The 21,655-nt window shown below is 45.0% G+C and overlaps 1 protein-coding gene and 1 pseudogene across 1 annotated transcript; one reads left to right on the top strand and one right to left on the bottom strand.

The window, feature by feature from the left end:
* Positions 1-5,348: 5,348 nt before the first annotated feature.
* LOC120107862 (uncharacterized mitochondrial protein AtMg00860-like) lies at positions 5,349-5,870 on the bottom strand. The gene has a single exon (XM_039121364.1). The coding sequence runs from the start codon at positions 5,868-5,870 to the stop codon at positions 5,349-5,351; it is 522 nt and encodes a 173-aa protein (XP_038977292.1).
* A 6,889-nt stretch (positions 5,871-12,759) lies between these two features.
* The window catches only part of LOC103696727, a 32,070-nt pseudogene continuing 23,174 nt past the window's right edge, over positions 12,760-21,655 (top strand).

The following is a 21,655-nucleotide window of genomic DNA, read 5'->3' as shown; positions in this document are numbered from 1 at the left end:
GCGATCATGGTTTTCGGAGAGAGGAGGGAGACGATCAACTTGGAGGTCCGGTGGAAGGAACGGACGTCGCTGGAGCAGATTTGCTGTCTTCCGTCCCGGACGAGCGAGTGAATCGACGGCCGGAGGTCGGCAATCGGTGCGGCGCTACAGATCCAGAGGACAGATCCAAATCGATGATCGAACCGGCCAGAATTATCTGCCGGATTGTTTCATCTTATCGCCGGAAAGCTGGTGGTCCTTCTCCCTAACCCTAATCGGTCAAACCCTTTTGAGAATTTTGGATGGTTAGGAGTGTAGACTCGATTCAAAGTACTCACGCGATCCAATCCATGATCTTAGGCAAAGTATTCCACTTCTTATTTTATAGGTTCGGTTGGGTAGGGGGTCTCCTTGTCCATTATTTTATCTTTTTTGAATGAGGACCCCTCGACTTTGATGGGGATGAATTCTGCGGAAAGATCGATTTCTTCGCTCCGCCTATGGGTAGAAGATCGGTAAGTATGAGGCGTAAGCGTAAAAGAGAGACAGAGTGGGATAAGAAAGAAGATATTCGTGTATAGAGTCGGCTATAGCGCATTGATGAACTGACCTTGCTTCGCGAAAGCCAACTGCCCTGGTGGAGTGAGAGATTAATCTGGACAAGAGATTGAATAAGCAGATTCTAAGTCCGACTTCCCATTTTCCATAAGAGGAGGAGACATAGAAAGGAGTAGGAGAATGACTGCCCAGCTCACTCAGAACCTGAAGATCACATCTTTTTCTCTTGTCGCTCTAGTAAGAGTAGCTTTAGGGTTTGCGGAAGTGAACTCCTGCCTCAAATAAAAGATATCATCATGTTCCCAAGGGAAAGGTTACCACCTTTACCAGAAAATTGGGACAAGAATCTCCACTTAGAGTAGAGCCAAACCCTCTATGAGCCCTTTCCTTCTTTCTTTCATGGAAGTAGGCTTATTCCGCCTTCAACTTCATGATTGTATTCCAGGCGGAACACAACATCCTTATGCATCCATTTCACAGGTGGACAGTACTCACTTGAGGAAGACTTTCGACGACTTGGTTTGGTTCCTCATCTTGGATCAGGACCGAACACTAGCAACCTATTCAGGGAAAGAATCGGTTATGTAAGAAATTGGTTGGGGGCTGAGATAGGTTGATACTCTGAACAATAAACAAAACACATATTCAATACCAACCTTTTGTTATGCTTGAAAATGGAATGAGCATGACCAAAAAAAGAAGAAATGACTCTTTACGACCCTTTCTATTGACCTTGACTAGGGCTGATATAGGAAAAAGGGGTAAAGTGCATAAAGAAGAGATTATAAGACTTTTATTTGATAGAAATTCAATATTCAAGAAATTCTCTATTCCTAATTACTGCGGTACGTAAAATACAAATATCGGAAACCTTGTGCTTATGCCCGTTTGAATTTCAAATAGCAGTGGGGCACTGTGTACTTACAGCCTCTACGAGTTGCAAGTGAATGGGGCCGGTGCGTGGCGAACGGAACGGTTCATCAAGCCATTTCTCGCCTCAACCCCTAAATAGGAAGAGGGGTATACCAGGCCTTCTAATTCTTTAAGGGGTTTATCTAAAAGATTCGCGATATAACTAGGAAGACGTTTCAAATACCACACATGGGTCACTGGACAATTTCCGCATTGAAGGTCAAAGTCCTTGACGCGTCAACCTCAACACAGATTCTTGCATAGCTAATGCGCTTCTTCGAACTCGTCATCCTATCAGCATGAAGAGGTTTGCCAATTGCTACTCATATTGGTCGAAATGAAGAAAACCAGATCTCACTCGCAAGAATGCCCACAATCAAAATCAAAGAGGATGGGTCAAGGGGAGGTTCGGGACGAAACCAGAGTAAAAGGGATTGGAAAATCCCTTTTCTTGTGTCGTCTTGTATCGAAATAATAATGATTTTTTTCTCTTGTTCGTCAAAGATTGTTCTGCCATAAGTACCTCTATTCTGCTGAATAGGATTCAATAATGGGCCTGAGTCAGTGATTCGAAAACTTTTTTTCCTCAATCTCAATCTTGATTACGCAAAAATTCAGAAATTATGATGCCCGGTAGCTGTCTCAATCGGTCGAGCTATCCGTTTTTTCTTTCAATCGATCTCTTGGCATCCGTCCTATCCGGCTAGCGGCGCGGCGAAAGAAGCAGAGGCAGCTATTGAACAGGTTTGTCGAGTAAAAGCACGAGTTCGGTAGACTCGTACAAGCCAGCATCTTGACAGGATTGGGGAGCAGCTAGGGCGGGGGAGCAGGCAGGCGTAGGAAGAGGAACAACACACTAATGGAACCGTCAAATCAAAATGGCGAACCGTCATGTGAAAACCAAGCAGCCTGCCTTCATGGACTTCCGTTGTCGAATTACCGCTCAGGTGTATTGCATTTTTCATGAGCGTGATTTGTCACGAAGTTTAATAGTGTTTGCCGGTCAACCTAAAGCACTAAAGCTGCGGATTACAGCTCCTGACTCACAAGTTCAAAGTCTGAAGTATGAAGTGAGGAAGAAAGAATCAAGAGAAATGGGTTTAGCACGGACTTATTAGGCAATATAGATGTTGAAGAGATTAAGACACAAAGCACAGGCAATGGGCCCGCACCAGAGAACAAGGGTGGTTCTTCCTCTTTTGATTTGGCGCGTGGGACGAGGAAATGGAAACAACTAAGTATTAGTTAGGTTTAGGTTGCGGAAATGGAAGTGGTGGGCCTTTCACCTTCTTTCTAGTGACTCGTGGAGCTGATAATCTACTTCAAAGGGAGGAAAGCTAGGAGTGCTAGTCCGAAGGGGGGTGTTCTCCTTTTTTTTCATTCAATCATTTCTGCTTGACTTTAGCCTTACTTATAAGAAAAGAAGCAAGGAATGATGCTAGTCTGAAGGCTAACAGCTAAATATAGAGCTTGATGTTATATCTGACATAGTTGGTCAAAAGTCCATTTTGATTTATATATGATCGAACTTCCGCGAGTTCGTTTTCGGTCATCCTGCATTACTTTAGACAGACTTCTTCTCGATGGCATTGGAGCGACTTGATGGTCAATAGCAGTCTGAGCGGCATTTCTTTTCTGGCTGTTGTGACAGGTGAAGTGGGCAGCAAGTTCAGTCTTGTGAAACGTTCAATTATTCGAATGTATAAAGAATTATTTTCTTTATTCGGTTAATTATTTCTAATCAGACAACATGTTGCTTCTAACATAGGGATTGCTAAAAGTCAATTCGGAAAAAAGAACCGATTGTATGGGAAATACTTCAAGAAGTTATGTGGGGCATCTGTATTGTTGAATAGAGCACACCATTCTTGTTGGGAGCCGGCGATGACTTCTCCCTCTGGCTCTCGAACGAAGCCACTGCTCACAGCTTCACGTTCTTCCCAGGGTGATTATCTAAGCTTGAATTTGTGACCGGATCCTCTACAGGAATTTTTTAAATCATTATATCCTACCATCATCACCATCCAACCAAGAAACCCTAATCAAGATCCAAAACCCCCAAATCAGAAGCAAGCAATTAGGATTTGAGGAAGCATTGCGAAGAGAGGAGGAAGGAGGGTTTGTGGTCGGTGAAGGAGCAGGGAATTTGACTGAGATTCGGAGAGGGATCAGAGATCTGACATGTAGATCAACCGATTTGAGCTTGCTGGAGGCGATCATGGTTGCCAGAGAGAGAAGGAAGACGATCACTTGGGTCCGGTGGAAGACGAACGTCGCTGGAGCAGATTTGTTGTCTTCCATCCGGACGAGCGAGTGAATCGACGGCCGACGGTCAGCGATCGGCGCGGCGCTATGGATCCAGAGGACAGATCCAAATCCCGTTCTTCTTAGAGCCGGCGGTGACTTCTCCTTTGGCTCTAGAACGAGCCACTGCTCACAGTGCACGTTCTTCCCAATGTGATTACTTTAAGCTTGAATTTGTGACCGATCCTCTACAAGAATTTTTTTAAATCATTATATCCCTACATCATCACCATCCAACAAGTAACCTAATCCAAGATCCAAAACCCCAAATCACAAGCAAGCTTAGGGATTTGAGGGAAGCATTCTGAAGGAGGGGGAAGGGAGGGTTTGGGGTCGGAGAAGGAGGCTGGAAATTTTGACTGAGATTCGGAGAGGGATCAGAGATCTAACCTGTAGAAATCCGATTTGGCTTGCTGGAGGTGATCATGGTTTCCAGAGAGAGGAGGAGATGATCAACTTGGAGGTCCGGTGGAAGGAACGGATGTCGCTGGAGCAGATTTGCTTCTTCCGTCCCAGACGAGCGAGTGAATCGACGGCGACGGTCGGCGTCAGTGCGGCACTACGGATTCAGAGGACAGATCCAAACCCCATTCTTCTTGGGAGCCGGCGGTGGCTTCTCGCCTCTGGCTCTCGAACGAAGCCATGCTTGAGGGAGAACTCGCTGGTTATAGAGCCCTCTTAGGGAAGATCAGCGCCATCTGAAGAGAGCGCGAGCGAGGATGGGTGTTGAGGAGGAGAGGCGGCGCTGGTGGGCATGATCGGAGACTCCGCCTCGTGGAGATGAAGCCCAAGGCTGGTCTGCCTATTTTCACCAAGACATAACAGGTTGAGACCGATGTTAGCACTTCTGTGAAAGAAATAACAAAAAAACTCGCACGAGGACAAAAGGTGACTAATGGCTCTTTTGTGAGAGAAACTCTCGCGTAGAGTGAGAAAAGGCTTTGGTAAAGACAACTCCTCTCAAATGCGCTTCGTGGCTATTAGGGTGTCCTGCATAGCTTACCAATATGGATGGCCAGGAACGCTTGAGTTTTTGGCGAGCTCAGTCCGTCCCCACGGTTCGTGATGGAGCGGGCTCGGGCACAGGCAGTAGAGTTCCTTCATGCAGGTTCGGATTATAGATCTTGACAGCTCAAGACACTGGAGCCTCCATATTGCTTCGGCAGCTTCTCATACGGTGTAACTTGCCTCGGCGAGCCCTCTAAAATTTGGCTCGGCGGGTTGGGGTGCTTATCATCCCTCCCCTCTTGGAGAATACCCTTGTCCTCAAGGGTGTCGTCGAGCAATGGACTTCCTTCCTTCCGGGATAATGCGTCGGCCACCTTATTCTCCTTTCCTGGTTGATAAACAATGTCATATTCAAAGCCAAGTAATTTTACCAAGAATTTTTGTTGCTCCAGAGTCACGATTTTCTGTTGTAGAAGGTGTCGAAGAGCTTGCTGGTCGGTGACAATGGTGAAGCGCCTCCCTAGCAGGTAGGGCTCCAAATTTTGATCGCATGCACTACCGCGAGCAGCTCCCTTGCGTACGTGCTCCATGCCCTTTTTGTGGTCCAAGTGCTTTTGAAATATAAGCCAATGGCTGCTTGTCTTGATCTAAGACCGCGCCAATCCCGTCATTGCTTGCATTGGTGAAAACTTGGAATGGCTTGCTGAAGTCAGGTAATGCAAGCACAGGGTCTGAGTCATGGACCGTTTGAGATCTTCAAATGCTTGGCGGGCTGCAGGGGTCCATTCAAACCCATCCTTCTTCAGCATGGTCATGAGTGGCTTTGCAATGAGGCTATAGCCCTTGACGAACCGTCGGTAGTAGCCGGTGAGTCCTAGGAATCCCCTCAAGGCCGAAATATCTTTGGGTAGCGGCCAATCCGTCATGACCTCAATTTTTCGGATGTCCACCCGAACACCATCCCCGGATACTACATGCCCAAGGTAATCAAGTTCGGTCTGAACAAAGGCGCACTTGGAAGGCTTGATGAAGAAGTGATATTCTTCCAAGGTGCGCAAGACTAGATCTAGGTGCCGCATGTGTTCTTCTAGGGTCTTTGAATAGATCAAGATGTCGTTGAAGAAGACAATTACAAACTTACTGAGGTGCGGCATGAATACCTGGTTCATGGCTGCTTGGAAGGTCGACGGGCGTTGCATAGGCCAAATGGCATGACCAAGTATTCGAAGTGGCCGAAGTGGTGTGGAACGCGTCTTGTGAACATCTTCATCGCGCATCCTTATTGGTGATAGCCGGCCCGAAGATCCAATCTTGTGAAGAACCTTGCACCGTGGAGCTCATCGAGCATTTCGTCCACGGTGGGGATTGGAAACCGGTCCTTGATGGTAGCCTCGTTCAAGGCTCTATAATCAGTGCAAAACCTCCAAGACTCGTCCTTCTTTCTCACAAAAGAACTGGTGATGAAAATGGGCTGGTACTTGGCCGATTATCCCTTATTCAGCATGTCTTCGACCTGCCTTTCAATTTCTCCTTTTTGAAAATGCGCATACCTATAAGGTGGTACATTGATTGGCTTGCTTTCCTCCTTAAGGCGAATGGGTGATCGAAGGCACGTCTTGGTGGGAGCGTGTTGGCATTTCAAGGACGCCACGGTGAGCTTCAAGTAGTCTTTGGACATGCGGCAGCAAGCCCTGCAGTTCTTCTTTGGCTGCGGTTGAGTCCCCCGCAGCCTCTCCTTGGTTGGACAAAATGATGGCAAAGCATAGAGCTCCTCCTCGGGCACAAGCGCTCAATCATGTTGGCTTCGCACGGCCGAACTTCTTTGTGGTGGAGTGCTGTCCATAGCTTCTTTCCATTGAGCCGGAACTCCATGGTCATGGTGTTGTAGTCCGTGACTACCTTCCCGATGCCTCGAAGCCATGTGTTGCCAAGGACTACATCCAACCTACAAGTTGGGAGTACATGCAAATCAGCTAAAATTCTTACCCCTTGGATGTTGAGCCGAACGTCCTTGACAACCTTTTGCACTTAAGCCTTTCGCCGCTTGCCACCTTCACTTCAAAGGGCTCGGTGGCTGCTCCTTTAAGACCCACTCGTTGAAGGGGCTCCCAGGTTGATGAAGTTATGGGAGGACCCGTTGTCAACGAAGCAATGACACTTCATGCTTGCCGATCCATGCAGTCATCCTCATGGTTGAAGGCCTTTGGATCCGGTGAGCACATGCAAGGATAACTCGCATCCTTTGGTAGGGGGCTGATGGAATTGGCTTCAATGGGATATCCTCGTGGTGCTGCGTCGGAAGTGGCTGTAGCATCGTCTTCGGCCTCGTCCTCGCTTGCTATCGATGTGGATCACATTAGGATTGACCCGGCTTGTAGCAGTGGCCTTTCTCCCATTTGCACCGCATTTGAAGCACAACCCCTCTTGATGTATTCCTGCAATTCATCATGGCTGAGCCTCTTGACTTTCGGTGGTTGCTGTTTTGAGGAGCTCGTGGTTGCAAGTTGGGTTTTGGTTGCGGCGGATTGGCATGGTTGCAGTTTAGAGCTTTCCTTGGCCGGGCGCCAGTCGTTGGAGCTGCTTTGGTCAAGGATTTCCGCCATCCTCATTGCGTCTTGAAGGCGATGGGTTGCTTGAGCTTTAGTTCCTTGGCAAGCCAAGGTTGAGCCCATCTACAAAGGTGCCAAGTAGTGCCTCTTCCAACCAACCTTCCACCATGGTTTAGAGTTGGCGGAATTCATCGATGTATGCTTTGCACCTTGCCGTCTTGCTTCAGTTTGGCCAATTGGCCGTGGTGATTGATGGTTGGTGAAGGCCCCTATTGGTTCATGAACTCCTGCACAAAAGCCGTCCACCCCAAGTAGTTTTCCTCTTTTTTATAGATATTTCTTAGCCACCTCCACCACCTATTGACTCTCCCCTTTAGATGGTAGCTAGCTAAAGTCACCCTTTCTTCCCTAGGGATCTCATAGACTTGGAAGTATTGCTCGACCTTATCGAGCCATTCGTATGGATCTCCTCCAAAAGATGGGAATTCTATTTTAGGCTTCCGGACCCCTCTCTCATGTGGAACGAAAACTCTAACATCTTTTTCATAAGCCACCCGTTCCCCTCTCCTTCTTCCCTCAGGCTCATGTCGGCCATGAGGCCTCCAAGGGTTGGGACTCCTCACGGGTTCACTCATATGCCTTTCCATGCTTCTTGGCCGATCCTCCATAGGGATGCCATCGGCCCATCTATCAACAAACTCATCACCACATTCAACTCTTCCTCCTCTTCTCCTATCTTCTCTCATTTTTCTTTCTCCTTCATTCACTCCGTTTTCTTTTCTGCAAACCGCCTCTCTAGCCTTTCTATGTTGGCATTCCCTTCTCTCCTCATGGTGGCCAACGTGGTCACCAAGTGTTCCAACACCCGGCTAACTTCGGCGTTGTTATTTTCTATGGTTTCAAGGAGCTGTTGCGGGCTGAATGAGTCACTACCCGACTCCATGAAGTTCTTACCCCTTACAATCAGATTTTTACAGATTTTAACAGGAATTTTCAGATCTGATTTTCAGACCTCTAAACGTATGCAATGAAGAGTTTAGATCTGAAAAGATAGAGGGATATCCTTGAGATCGTCCTTCCGTGGATTTAGACTGAAGCCGATCACCCAACGATCTCCGTTGAAGCCTCTCAATGAAAGCACCAGTGTTGGCCCGCGGGCTTTGCGGTCCCAAAACCCCGCGCCAAGGTTTGGAAGTGGATGTGTTGTTGGGACCGACTTGAAGTGGGTATCACGCTCTTCTTCTTGCTGCCTTGGAACCACGCCGTGTGCTATTGCTTATGCTGCCAGCAATGGGAAAGAATCAATAGTTGGGGCTCAATAATGAAAGGGAAATTGACTCTATTCCAATAAGCAACGATTTCAAGGACTCTTGGCAAGATCTGGAAGGAACCTTGCGACGCCTAAAACAATCTAAGGGGAGTTGATGTTCTCCACCTTAGCCCAAGCCTTTCGGCCGAATGAAAACAAAGGGGTACAACCTTTGACACAATACTTGAATTCAAATGATGGTGGATCGATGCCGACTAAGGGCCCTAATGGCTCCTTATATAGGCGGGTGCCTTGGCTTATTCGGAATTTAATTCAAATGATAAAGACTTCCTAACTTGACCGCAAAGGGTCTAACTAAACTTGGCCCTATCGGCCTTGTGCTGGAATGAATTGGGCGCTCGGGATTCGCTACCTGGTTGGCCGGGGCGCGTGTCCCGTGCGGATGCTGCCACCTGCCCGCGCTTTGGCTTGATCCTGATCTCGGTTGGCAGGCTGGATAATCTTCCGGGTTGCGCTTCCTGATTTGCCGTGATGCGCCTCCTGATTTCTCGGGATGCGCTGCTGTCGCCCTTGCTCCCGCGGATTGCTGGCGTGGCCTCCTGTTGTGCGTTCATCTCACGGCCTGATGCATCTTGGCCGCCTATGTCTTCGTCTGCCAGATCTCCATGGAAGAGCCAGCAGGCTCCTCCGTTGATTCTGCGCATTCTCTTTCCTTGTTTAGCCCTATGCTTGTGCATGGATTTCCGCCATGTGTCCCTGCCGGCTGGCTTTGGCCGGGCGCTACCTTGCGAGGCCTTTCCTTATTTGCTCTCGCACGCGGATGATTGCCACTTGTCCTTTGGTCACACCTTTGGCTTGGCCGACCGTGGCTTCCTTGTTTGGCTCTTGGGCGCGCATGCGCTGGCTGGTCTGGGCTCAATGTGCGCGGGCTCGATTGGCTGGATGTGTCTTTGGTTGGGTTTGACTCGTGCGCTGGCCTTGAACCTATTTGGCTTGGATGCGCTCGGCCGGATGCAGCCTCGGGCTGAGCCTTGCGCTCGCTGTGCCTTCTCTGCGCGCGCACACTTGTGCGTGTGCATGGGCTGGTGCCTCTGGTTGTCGCTCATGTCCATGCCCATGTCCGGCGCACGTGCAACCCACTGTTGTGCGTGCGCCAAGTGTTGGCGAGGACTGGGGATGCGGCTTGGCTGTGCACTAGTCGTCCCCTGTCTTGGCGAGGTTCGGGTGCGCCAGGCGGGCGTGGGCGCAAGCCGCCGGGCGCGCGCTGGTGCACGACGCTGGGTTGGCCTGGCGCTCGGGCGCTGGCCGGCCCGGATTCTACTCGTGCGCGCTGTTGGGCGTTGGGCGCAGGACCGCGCGCAGGCAGGCGCGCGCTCGGAGAGCTACGCGCAGGCGGTCGCGTGCGTGGCAGGCCGTGCGCAGGCTGGCGCGGAGGACCGTGCGCTGGCCGTGGTGCGCGCGAAAGGCGGCGCGACTGTGTCTGGGGCCCACTGCGAGCGGACTGATGGGTGCTCGGGATGTGCGCTCCTGCTGGCGTGCGCGCAGAGGGCCGCGAGTCGGGTGTGCGTGTGCGCAGCGGGCTGCGCATGCCGGGGGCTGCCTGGGCGCGCGGATGGCCGCGCGCTGCTGTGGCCGGCTGGGCGCGCGGTCGGCTGCATGCTGCTGGTGGCTAGGCGCCGAACCTCGCACAGGCGCTAGGCAGGGCCTGCGTGGGGCTGTGCTGGTGGCTAGCGAGGTTGGCCACTGCTTGGGCAAACTTCTAAGCAGAGGATTTGGCCCGATGGATGGATTTGGCCGTGACTTGCCTCGGCTGAGCCCTCTGGAATTTGGCTCGGTGGGCTGGGGTGCTCATCACCAGGCCGGCGCGCACGCGCACCAAGGAACACGCACCAAGGAACGGGCGCGCGACAAGCGTGCGCATACGGAACGGGCGCGCGCGCTAGGTCGGGGGTTCTTGACCGCGCGCGCTAGGTCGGGGGTTCTTGACCACGCGCGCGCTAGGTCGGGGGTTCTTGACCACGCGCGCGGCTTGTCCGACCTAGCGCCCGACGCACATCTGCCCAACGGCCAACCGCCCATCGACCAACGGCCAACCGCCCAGCGGCCAGATGGCCAGCAGCCAACCGTCCGGCGCCCAAGTGTCAACGCCAAAGTGCCAGCACCAACCAACAGCCATGAACCGCAGGTCACAGCAGATTGCAGCGCCAGCCAATAGCAAGGAACCAACGCCAAAAGCTGCTGCAGTGCCACAGCCTCCCAACCGTCGGAAACCATCAAGAACCACCGGCCAAACCACTTGGCAACCGGACAGCGACCAAAGCATCTCTTCAGCCAATCCAAGGACAAGTAACCAGCGGTTGCCATGAAGTTATCAAGCTAAGAAGAGGGCCAAACTACAGCAACACATGGCACCTCCTTAGGCATTGTAATGGCCTATATAAAGTTCTAAGTTAGGGAAATGAAGGGGTCTTTTTCAGCATCATTGTAATAGCCACTTAAGTGTGTTCGGCCGCAAGGCTTAGGTAGGCAATAGTGCCTAATTTGGTCCCTAAGGACTTGGGCTAAGGTAGGGTTATCAACCCCCCTTAGAATCATTGTATTTCCTTTCTTCAAGTGGAATCAAAGCAGCCTTTTGTTGCCTCAATTACTTCCTTGAGTAGTCTACAATTGGCCTCATTTGCCCAAGGTTCCGAAGAGGAAATCCTCCATTCTTAGCCAAGTTAAGCTCGAAGTTAGAAGGTGACACTTGCAAGTTTTTATTTGGAAGACCAGGCAAGCAAATGGTGGAAGTGGCTTATGTCCATTTATGAAAAGGAGGCAAGAAGTCTAGGATGGACGACCTTCATCAAGGAATTTATGATCCAATGGGGTCCTTCACCAAATGTCAATCACCATGGGCAATTAGCAAAGATCAAACAAGAAGGTAAGATAAGAGCCTATATTGAAGAATTCCGACAACTACAAACATTGATGACGGGGATGGTTGGAGGAGGCTCTACTTGGCACTTTTGTGGATGGATTGAGGCCTTGGCTTACCAAGGAACTCAAGTTGAAGCAACCTACATGAGGGTGGCTGAAATTTTGGAGGAGGGCTACCAATCCGAAAGAAGGATGATCAAAGACACTATCAACCGGGAGGCTAAACTCATTCCACCAAAAATCAGTTGGAAGAGCAAGGAATCAAGCATCAACAACTCCAAAAATCTGCAACCTCAAGTCAAGAAATTGTCCCGGGAGGAAGTCCAAGAATTCATTAAGAAGGGATTGTATTTTAAGTGTGGTGAAAGATGGAACCGGGAGCACAAGTGCAAGCGGGCCAAGCCTTTCTTATTGATGTTCTTGATGCAGATTTTGATGAAGAGGAGGCCAACAATTCAAGTGGTAATGAAGAGGACTTGGCACCAACCAAGGAAGAACATTCCAAGGAAGATCATGATGATGCCGAACTCTCCCTTCATGCCCTCACAGGTATTCCCAAGCCATGTACCATGAGGCTCCTTGCATGGATCGGAAAGAATGAAGTTTCTTTGCTAGTGAATAGTGGGTCATCCCACAACTTCATCAACACCAACATTGTGCCAAAGTTGGGTCTTCATCCTACCCAAATTCAGCCCTTTGAAGTCAAGGTTGCAAGTGGAGAAAGGCTCAATTGCAAAGAGGTCATTTATGATGTCAAGATGAACATCCAAGGGGTATGTATCAAGGCCGATTTACATATTCTACAATTAGTTGGTCTTGACATTGTCCTTGGAAGTGCTTGGCTCCGAAGCATTGGAAGGGTAATCACCGACTATGATTCCATGACCATGGAATTCAAAGTCGGTGGGCAAAAGAAGATATGGACGGCGTCCCTTCACCAAGAAGGCACCACAGTCCACACTATATCCCATGAAAAATCTTGGATGAACCATGAAGCAAAGGAGTTCATTTGCACTACTATTAGTGGAGTAGAATGGAGGATTTGGGATCACATCCGTGAGGCCGTCAAATTGGATGCTCGATCTCAAGAGATCCAAGAGAAGATTGAAGCCTCCAACGAAGGAGTTAAAAATTTCAGCATCAAAGATGGCTTGATCTTCTACAAATCCAATGTGTATGTGCCGGATGTTCCTAACTTAAGAGGCGATATTCAGGTCTTTACCTCTTTCTTTAATCCTTCCCAATAGAAGAAATGCTTCACTCTAACCAATGGGGCAATGTGGTATTTGTCAAAAAATTAAATATGATCCAAGAGCACCAATGGGGCTTCTCCAACCATTACCAATTCCTAACCAAATTTGGGAAAATATTTCTATGGATTTCATTGAAGGTCTTCCTACAAGCAAAGGCTATGAAGTTATCTTAGTTGTGGTGGATCGACTCAGCAAATATGCCCACTTCATTCCTCTACAACACCCCTACACCGCCAGATCAATGGCTCAAGTATTTGTTGAGTATGTGATAAGGTCACATGGAGTTCCTAGAAGCATTGTGTCGGATAGGGACAAGATATTCATGAGCATGTTTTGGAAGGAACTACTAGCACTTCAAGGGAGCAAACTCAAAGCAAGTTCATCATATCATCCTCAAACAGATGGACAAACCGTGGTAATCAATCGCACCCTTGAGCAATATCTTCAGTGTTATTGCCATGAGCAACAAAGTAGATGGGTAGAATACTTACCATGGGCAGAATTTTGGTACAACTCTTCATACCAAGGCTCCACCAAGAAAAGTCCGTTTGAGTTGGTATATGGGTGCCCACCGCCTACCCTCACTCGTTATGAAGTTGGCACCGCCAAGAATGGAGTAGAAAAAAAATTGCTTGCTAGGGATGAAGTGTTGACAAATGTCAAAAGAGAATTGAAGAAGTCTCAATAAAGGATGAAACAATATCATGACAAAAAAGAAGGGATGGGGAGTTTGAACCCGGCGACTATGTCTACTTGAAGCTACAACCAACTCATCAAAAATCTTTGCGGAAAAGGTTTAGCTTTAAATTGGCTAAACGTTACTATGGGCCATACAAGGTGTTAGAACGTGTTGGTAAGGTTGCATACTGTTTGGAATTACCTTGCAATTCACAATTACACCCGGTTTTTCATATCTCTTGGCTCAAGAAAAGAGTAGGTGATTCCTCCACCATTGGACAAGAACTGCCCATGTTTGATGATGAAGGCTGATTTTACAACCCATGGAAGCCCTTAACTACCAAATCAAAAAGAAGGGGAGAAATAGAAGGAAAATATGGCAAGTACTTATCCGATGGAAAGACATGCCCCAAGATGAAGCAACATGGGAAGACTATGAAGAAATCGCCCGAAGATATCCAAGATTCACCCTTGAGGACAAGGGTGTTCTTCAAAAGGGGGGAATGGTGAGGTTCCCTCAAATTCTTCCCTATTTGGCGGCCGAACCATGGTGGGCAAGTCAAGGCCAACCTCGCCAAGTGCTCAGCCAACTTCTACAAGTGCCAATTTGATGTCAATTGAGGTTAGCCACTTACCCCTATTTCTTTATCAAGCCAAACCTCACTCACGGCTTGGGGCGAAACATTCGGACTATTTGGCATTGGGCTCGGCACGCGCTAGCCGTGCGCGCTCGGCCAAAGGCCGCGCGTAGGGGCTTGGCACGACCATGCCCAATGTCTTGAGTGCCCCAGCCATTCGGGCATCACCAGCCACCGCACAGCGCGCGACCTTGGCCTTTCAAGCCTTGGCCAGCACGCGCCCAAGCAAGGAGAAGGCGCTCGGCCAAAAGACCGAGCAGACATGAAGGCAACCAGCGCACGGCCACCAGCCCGCGCGCCCACGCTTGGAGCAGGCGCACAGCCAGCAGATCGAGCGCGCGCACCAGAACCAAGCGAACGGCTAGCAGACCACGTGCGCATGCTTGGAAAAGGTGCGCTGCAAACAACCCGCGCATGGGTGGCCAAGGCACCTCAAGCCTCTGCCGGTGCACGCGCGCGCAAGGAAAGCACGGCAAGCGTCGCCGCGTGCGCGGCCTTGGCGCTATCAGGCCAGGCCGGCGTGCACGCGCGCACCAAGGAATGGACGCACGGCAAATAGGCGCGCGCGAGGTTCTTGACCACGCACGCGGCCCGCCCGATCAAGCACGCCCAGGTGCCCAGCGTCCGGCGCACTACCGCCCAGCAACCAGATGGCCAGCAGCCAACCGTCCGGTGCCCAAGTGTCAACGCCCAAGTTTCAGCACCAACCAACAGCCATGACCCGCAGGTCACAGCAGATTGCAGCGCTAGCCAACAGCAAGGAACCAACGCCAAAAGCTGCTGCAGTGCCACAGCCTCCCAACCGTCGGAAACCATCAAGAACCACCGGCCAAACCACTTGGCAACCGGACAGCAACCAAAGCATCTCTTCAGCTAATCCAAGGACAAGTAACCAGCTGTTGCCATGAAGTTATCAAGCCAAGAAGAGAGCCAAACTACAGCAACACATGGCGCCTCCTTAGGCATTGTAATGGCCTATATAAAGGCCTAAGTTAGGGAAATGAAGGGGTCTTTTTCAGCATCATTGTAATAGCCACTTAAGTGTGTTCGGCCGCAAGGCTTGGGTAGGCAATAGTGCCTAATTCGGTCCCTAAGGACTTGGGCTAAGGCAGGGTTATCAACCCCCCTTAGATTAGGCTAAGGTTGGGTCATCACGCCCCCTTAGAATCATTGTATTTCCTTTCTTCAAGTGGAATCAAAGCAGCCATTTGTTGCCTCAATTACTTCCTTGAGTAGTCTACAATTGGCCTCATTTGCCCAAGGTTCCAGAGAGAAAATCATCCTCCATTCTTAGCCAAGTTAAGCTTGAAGTTAGGAGTCACAAGTGCCACATTCCAAATCAGCCGGCGTACCTCAATTCGGTCAAGGCACACATCATTGGCCAACGTCAAAGGAGCCAAAAGCCAACGCCAAGGGAGCCAAAGGCCAACGCCAAGGGAGCCAAAGGCCAACGCCAAGGGAGCCAAAGGCCAACGCCAAAGGAGCAAATGGGAACCCATTGGTGTGGTTGGCGAGTGACTGACGCTAGACCACCACCACACGGCACCCCAAGCCCGCCGACTGCTGCCACCCAACAACCGAGCCGCCTTACCAACTATCACACCAGTTCCTTCGCACGAATTATTTTTTCTTTATTGTCCTTGAACAAATGATTGTTATTCTTTAGCGAAGATGGTTATCCTACTAAGTTAATTGAGTTTCTTGATGTACACACAAGCATGTGGACAATGCTGCCTAGATGGGAATTGTTGCAGAATCTATTGATGGTTCATACTGGATTGGATCGCTAAAATCTCTTTAATCTCTTTAAAGGTTGCAAATAACTAATACAATTGATTTCCTTAGAAGTTGCAAATAATAATCACAACTAAATTCTATTTTAAATGAATAATGAGTAAGAAACCATGATACATGGGCATAAGTACTTTCCAACAACCATTAGCTCATAAATATCACGTCCAAACATGATGTTTATTATTCAGTAACGCTATATTTTACCATAGAAGTCTGGAGGTTTATGTAGAGAATATGTCATTTATATGCCACCTCCATAACAAGCAAAATGATGCACAATATTGTAGGTACGCCATCATTGTTATCAATATTGATATATGAAATTGCCTCCTTTTGCCTTTTGATGGACAAAAAGTATTCTTCCTTGTTGATTGCTAGGGAACATCTCAAGAGAGTTTCTCACCTTTGCAAACCTGCTAGAATCTAATTTTGAATGTAACCAACAAAGCATGTTTTGCCCCTACATTTCTAAAGTGCTGTGAGACTTTAATATATGTTTGGTAAACAAATTGAGAAAGTACTTTTGGTACGACAAAATGACTACAAAGATCATTGCATAGTATTATACAACAAAGCATAATAAAATATAATATGTATTAATACATAAATATATAATATAGTACAATATTACTATAATGTAATATAATATTATTATATATGGAAATATAATATTGTATACTATAGCATAATAATATAACATAATTTAATATTATATAACACAATATATCAATGTATTATGATATGATATAATATAATATTTATAGTATAATACAATAATAAAGGTATAAAATATTATAGTAATAATTATTATATATTAATATTATTATTTTTTAAGTTATTATATTTTATTATAGGTATTTGGTCTAAAAAGAAAAAAAATTATAACTCAAAATAGCTTTCTAACAGGACCTAAAAGTGCTTTTCCGGAGAAGCTCCTCTCAAAAAGCTGTTTTAACTTTCTGGCAAAGCTAAAACAACTTTCCGATTTTTCTACCAAACGCCCCTATTCCATCTAAAAATGATTTTGGGCAGCCAGAAAGTGCTTTCTGGCCGTTCAAAAGCTCTGCCAAACAGGGCTTAGTAACCACTCGAGGATTAATGGCTAAGTTTGGACAATTCTTCCTTACAAGTTAACCCATAGCATAGGTAACCTTGCAAAACCTTTCAAGGCCCTGCCAAGAGCCCTAGCTCTAGGTATAGCATTCTGGAGTTGGAACCCATTAATGATGAGGAATCAAAGAAATCTAGAAGGTAATCCGGTTTACAGTCCTTTGTGCTCTTAAGAAAATGGTGTCAAATTGAAAAGCTAACTTTATCAAATGACAAGATGGTAATAAATCACTCAGATAAAGTAAGTCTGGACAATTCTCCGCAGCAAGTCAAGAAATATCAAATTAATGTGAGAGGTCCAAAGTGATATTAAGAAATGTGAAAGGGCTTCCAATGTATATTTGTGAACCTTGCATGAAAGCATTATGCTATTTTATAGTTTTTGTTCTGATATATATATATATATATATATATATATATAAAATAAAAAAATAATTCAAATAGAAAATATTAGCGATTTGAATGATTGAATGATGTTTTTTCTAAATGATATTCGGATGTATAACTACGCAAGCAGGGATAAAATCTCTTGATGAAAAATTTTGGAGCAACAAGAGATGTATTTAGTAACTCTAAAGGAGTATTTTGACACATCTATTGGACTATTCTTAGCAAGAACCTTATTGGCTTTCGTTTTGTGTGTACCGTTTGACTAATGTTTTTCTATTATACACATAATATATTTGGATGATGTAAATTTCTCCTCATCATTGAAGTCAGGAAGGAGTGACAGTTGATTTGGCAAGGAAGAATATCTTTAATTTGGGAAAGTCTTTGGGAGTTCTGAAAAATGTTGGCGAGTTTATGTATAAATAGAATGATCATGAATTGTATTAAAAGAACTATAGATACTTTTGAATAATCGAAGTATAAAATTTGCACAGTTTTTAAGATATTAATTTCAAATATCAGTTGATATAGAAACATATGAAATTCTATCAAATGATGAAGATGATTTTCTGTTAAGGTGCTTCAACAATATATTGGCTTTTGCTGGTTGATTATATACCATTTGACAGAAATCTGAGCATTGTACTTAAGGACATGAGTAGAAGCAAAGTCATGAATATTTGTGGACCCTATGTCGAGAAAGACTCCAAAAAAGTAGATCAATTCACGCAAAAGCACGGCTTGAAATGTTGCTTGCAGTTTCATTTTTGTCTAGTTTTGTGTTGTTTCACTTTGCTCAATTTTGGCAGCTTTCAAAGTTGTGCTCCAAGTTACAAAGTTTCTCAGTAAACTCGAGAAAAAATTTAAAAAAAATGAAATAATAGGAATAAAAACAAAGAAGCCATGAAAAATTATTATTCAACGTTTTAAAGTATTTTATGTCATATAAGTTCTTCATTTTTGTATTTTTGGCAATTTTGAACTGAAGTTAATATTCCATATAGGTTAATATTTATGAGGAGCCTTTTGTTCCCACCACCCCCTGCTCCTCGAGATGAGCTGGTTTCCTTTTGTTGTAGTTTTTGTAGTGTTTTGGACAAGTATATATTCACTCTTTTGTCATAGTGCTGGTTTGCATCAATCCTGCTTGTGCTTTCATCTTACCCTGAAAATATTTAATACTTCATAGTCATTACACATTTGGTTTGTATTTTGTTTTCTTTGGGTCAATATTGCTAAAGTAATAGGAATATATTGATGATTTGAAACTCTTTATTCTTTCCATTTTATACACATTGCCAATTAATCTCTTTTTTTTGCTGTAGCCCTTTCTTGTTGATAGTTTGTCATTATTAAATTCAGGCACAGTTTTCACAAATGCGATTTGTAGAAATGATACCTGCCATTGGTCCTCATGTTCCCATGTACCCCCCGGTCCCGCTGGTCTTGGACAACAACTATTTTATCGTCAAGCTCCTCCTGCCCTTATTCCTCCACAGGTAACTACTGTTATTCAGGTAGATTTTATTTAATTGTAAGTTCCCTTTTAACATTATTGTCAAGCTTACAGTCTAACAACTAGTAATTATAAATAATGGAAGCTTTTCAATCTTATAGCATGTCAGAGGTTTTGCATTTGCCATTGCCATTGAGATCCTAGTAGCAGATGAAGCTCGAGATTGAAGTTCGAAAAAGAAACTTAAATTAGGTACTCTTATAAGTTCTAATGGCCTGTCGCATGATCAGCAACGTGGCAAGTGTATGAACTGGCATATAGAATACATAAGTAGGGTGAGAGAGATTTTGTTTTTGCAAGTTAGGCTATGTATATAGCCTCACCATTCTTTATCTGCATTGAATTTTGAGGTTTAGCTAAAGTCATCACAAGGTATCAGGATTAGCGATTTAGGTTACTGTGTCATGACCATAATCAAGTCTAAAAAGTAAATTGTCCTTTATTCTTCTTGTTGAATAGAAGATGACAGCATGTTGGATCTTAATTGATACAAGGGGGTATCTTACTGAAAAAATTATAAAGGGTAAGATTTGGTAGCCAGACTCTTTTAGTTGGAAGTGATAACTATTGGCCCGGAGTGGCAAACCCAAGAGGGAGGGGGTGAATTGGATTTTATAAAATTTTGCGGAAATAAAATCAAATCCCCTCAAGTTTTTAAATCTAATAAAATAAACTAAATACAATCACAATTATACAACTAAGCATGAAAAAATAGAGTGAAGGAAAGAAAAGTGATACACGACGATTTATAGTGGTTCGGTTATCTAGTGAGCCTACATCCATTTTTCGTGACTTCTTTCCGAGATGTAATCCACTATACTTATCCAAAGCATTACAAAATACTTGTCTTCCGAGTGCAAGCAATTTTTACACTTGGTGATATCCGAGCTAACCCTTGGTTGATCTACTACCTCAAGCATTCTCTTGTTTACCTAGAGTACAATCCTCCCAAGCAATCACTCTCTATCACTCAAGCTAACAAGAGCTCAACAACTCTCTTACAATATTTAATCAAAATAACAAGAATGAAAATAATACAACTTCTCTCAAGAATAAGCAAACATAAGCACTACACTCAATTTCTCAACAAGAAAGGCTTTTTACTTGTAATCACAATACTCTCTTGATTTTTCTTCAATTCTTTCTTTTAAATGTTGATGAAGATACTCCTATTTATAGGCTTCAAGAGATAATAGCCGTTGGTGTTGAGAAAAGACCAAAATACCCTTGAATTGGGCTCCAAAATTTGAATTTCAAATTTGAAAATTTTGAGTTTCAACTTTCTGATTTGATAGGACAGATTAGAGCCTTTGTTTCCTCCTTCAAACGATTTTTTCTGCACAAGCCACAACAGGATATAAAGTAGATCTATGAGTTGTTTACTTGCTGTATTTTTTTCAGATTTTTCCTCCATGTGGTTTGGGAGATGTAATCAAAATACCAAAGCTGGTTCTGAAAAGTTATCTGCTGCAGTTACTTTATTTGCAGCTCTTATTTCATGTACTAGAAGTTCGAGCTAAAAAGTTTGCAAAACATAAACTTTTAGATATATGAGTCTGTTATAACATAATCAAATTTCGTAGCAATTTAGTTAGTATGTCTCGAGATATGTCAAAAATACTAAGACAGTGTCTAAGGAGTGTATGTAACAATCATGTTACTAAGAATGATTGATTCACTTGAATGTATACCACTTCATTTATACAAAAAGTAATATTTAAAAAAAGTATAAACAACTACTAAAATATCATCATTAATTATTAATCCAATTCATATTTATAACCAACCTTTTATGAAGTGCAATGCCAATGAATTCATGTATGCATATAAAACAAGGTAATATGCAACATACTAATAACACTTTGAAAATCTTCTTAATAAATATTCGCATAATGTTTGCTATCATCAAAATCAATCTTATAAAAACTTAGTCTAACAATCTCCCCCTTTTTTATGGTGTCAAACATTGATGACTAAATAAATGACTATATTACTCCCCCTTTCAACATCAACAGAAACATTTATAGATAGACGATCACATAATTAATTCCCCCTTAATCTATGCATTGATCATGCCGAGTTCTCGCCTAATATAGGAAAATCTATCCTCGTTCAAAGGTTTAGTGAATATGTCTGCTAATTATTTATCTGTGTGAACATAATCTAGGACAATATCTCTTTTTTGCACATGATCTCCTAAGAAGTGATATCTAATATCTATGTGCTTCGATCTAGAGTGTTGAATCGAATTTCTAGACAAATAAATAGCACTAGTATTATCACACATAATTGGAATATGATCATATGACAAATCAAAGTCGTGTAATTGTTGTCTCATCCAAAGAATTTGTGCACAACTACTGGCGGCGATGTATTCCGCCTCCGCTGTAGAAAGTGCAATTGAGTTTTGTTTTCGACTAAACCATGAAACTAAGACACGTCCAAGAAATTGGCAAGACCCGCTAGTACTTTTTCAGTCTAACCTACATCCAGCAAAGTCCGCATCCGTATATCCAACTAGGTCAAAATTCATACCCTTAGGATAGAATATGCCTAGATTTTGAGTGCCAATAAGATATCTAAGAATATGTTTAACAGCTATAACATGCGATTCCTTATGACAAGATTGAAATCGAGCACATAAGCACACACTAAACATAATATCAGGTCTACTTGCCGTTAAATATAAAAGCGAGCCGATCATACCGCGATATATCTTTTCATCAACACTTTTATTGTTTTCATTCTTATCAAGCTTTGTTGATGGACTCATAGGGGTTCCAATTGGCTTTGCTCCATCCATCTTGAATCGTCTGAGTAGATCCCTTGTATACTTA

The sequence above is a fragment of the Phoenix dactylifera genome, unplaced genomic scaffold (assembly GCF_009389715.1).
Source record: "Phoenix dactylifera cultivar Barhee BC4 unplaced genomic scaffold, palm_55x_up_171113_PBpolish2nd_filt_p 001048F, whole genome shotgun sequence".
In the NCBI taxonomy this organism is placed as follows: domain Eukaryota; kingdom Viridiplantae; phylum Streptophyta; class Magnoliopsida; order Arecales; family Arecaceae; genus Phoenix; species Phoenix dactylifera.
This window is presented reverse-complemented; position numbering and strand designations above follow the sequence as displayed.

Excerpts from the sequence above, each read along its gene's own strand:
- LOC120107862 (XM_039121364.1), bottom strand. The coding sequence starts at position 5,870 with ATGAACCAGGTATTCATGCCGCACCTCAGTAAGTTTGTAATTGTCTTC.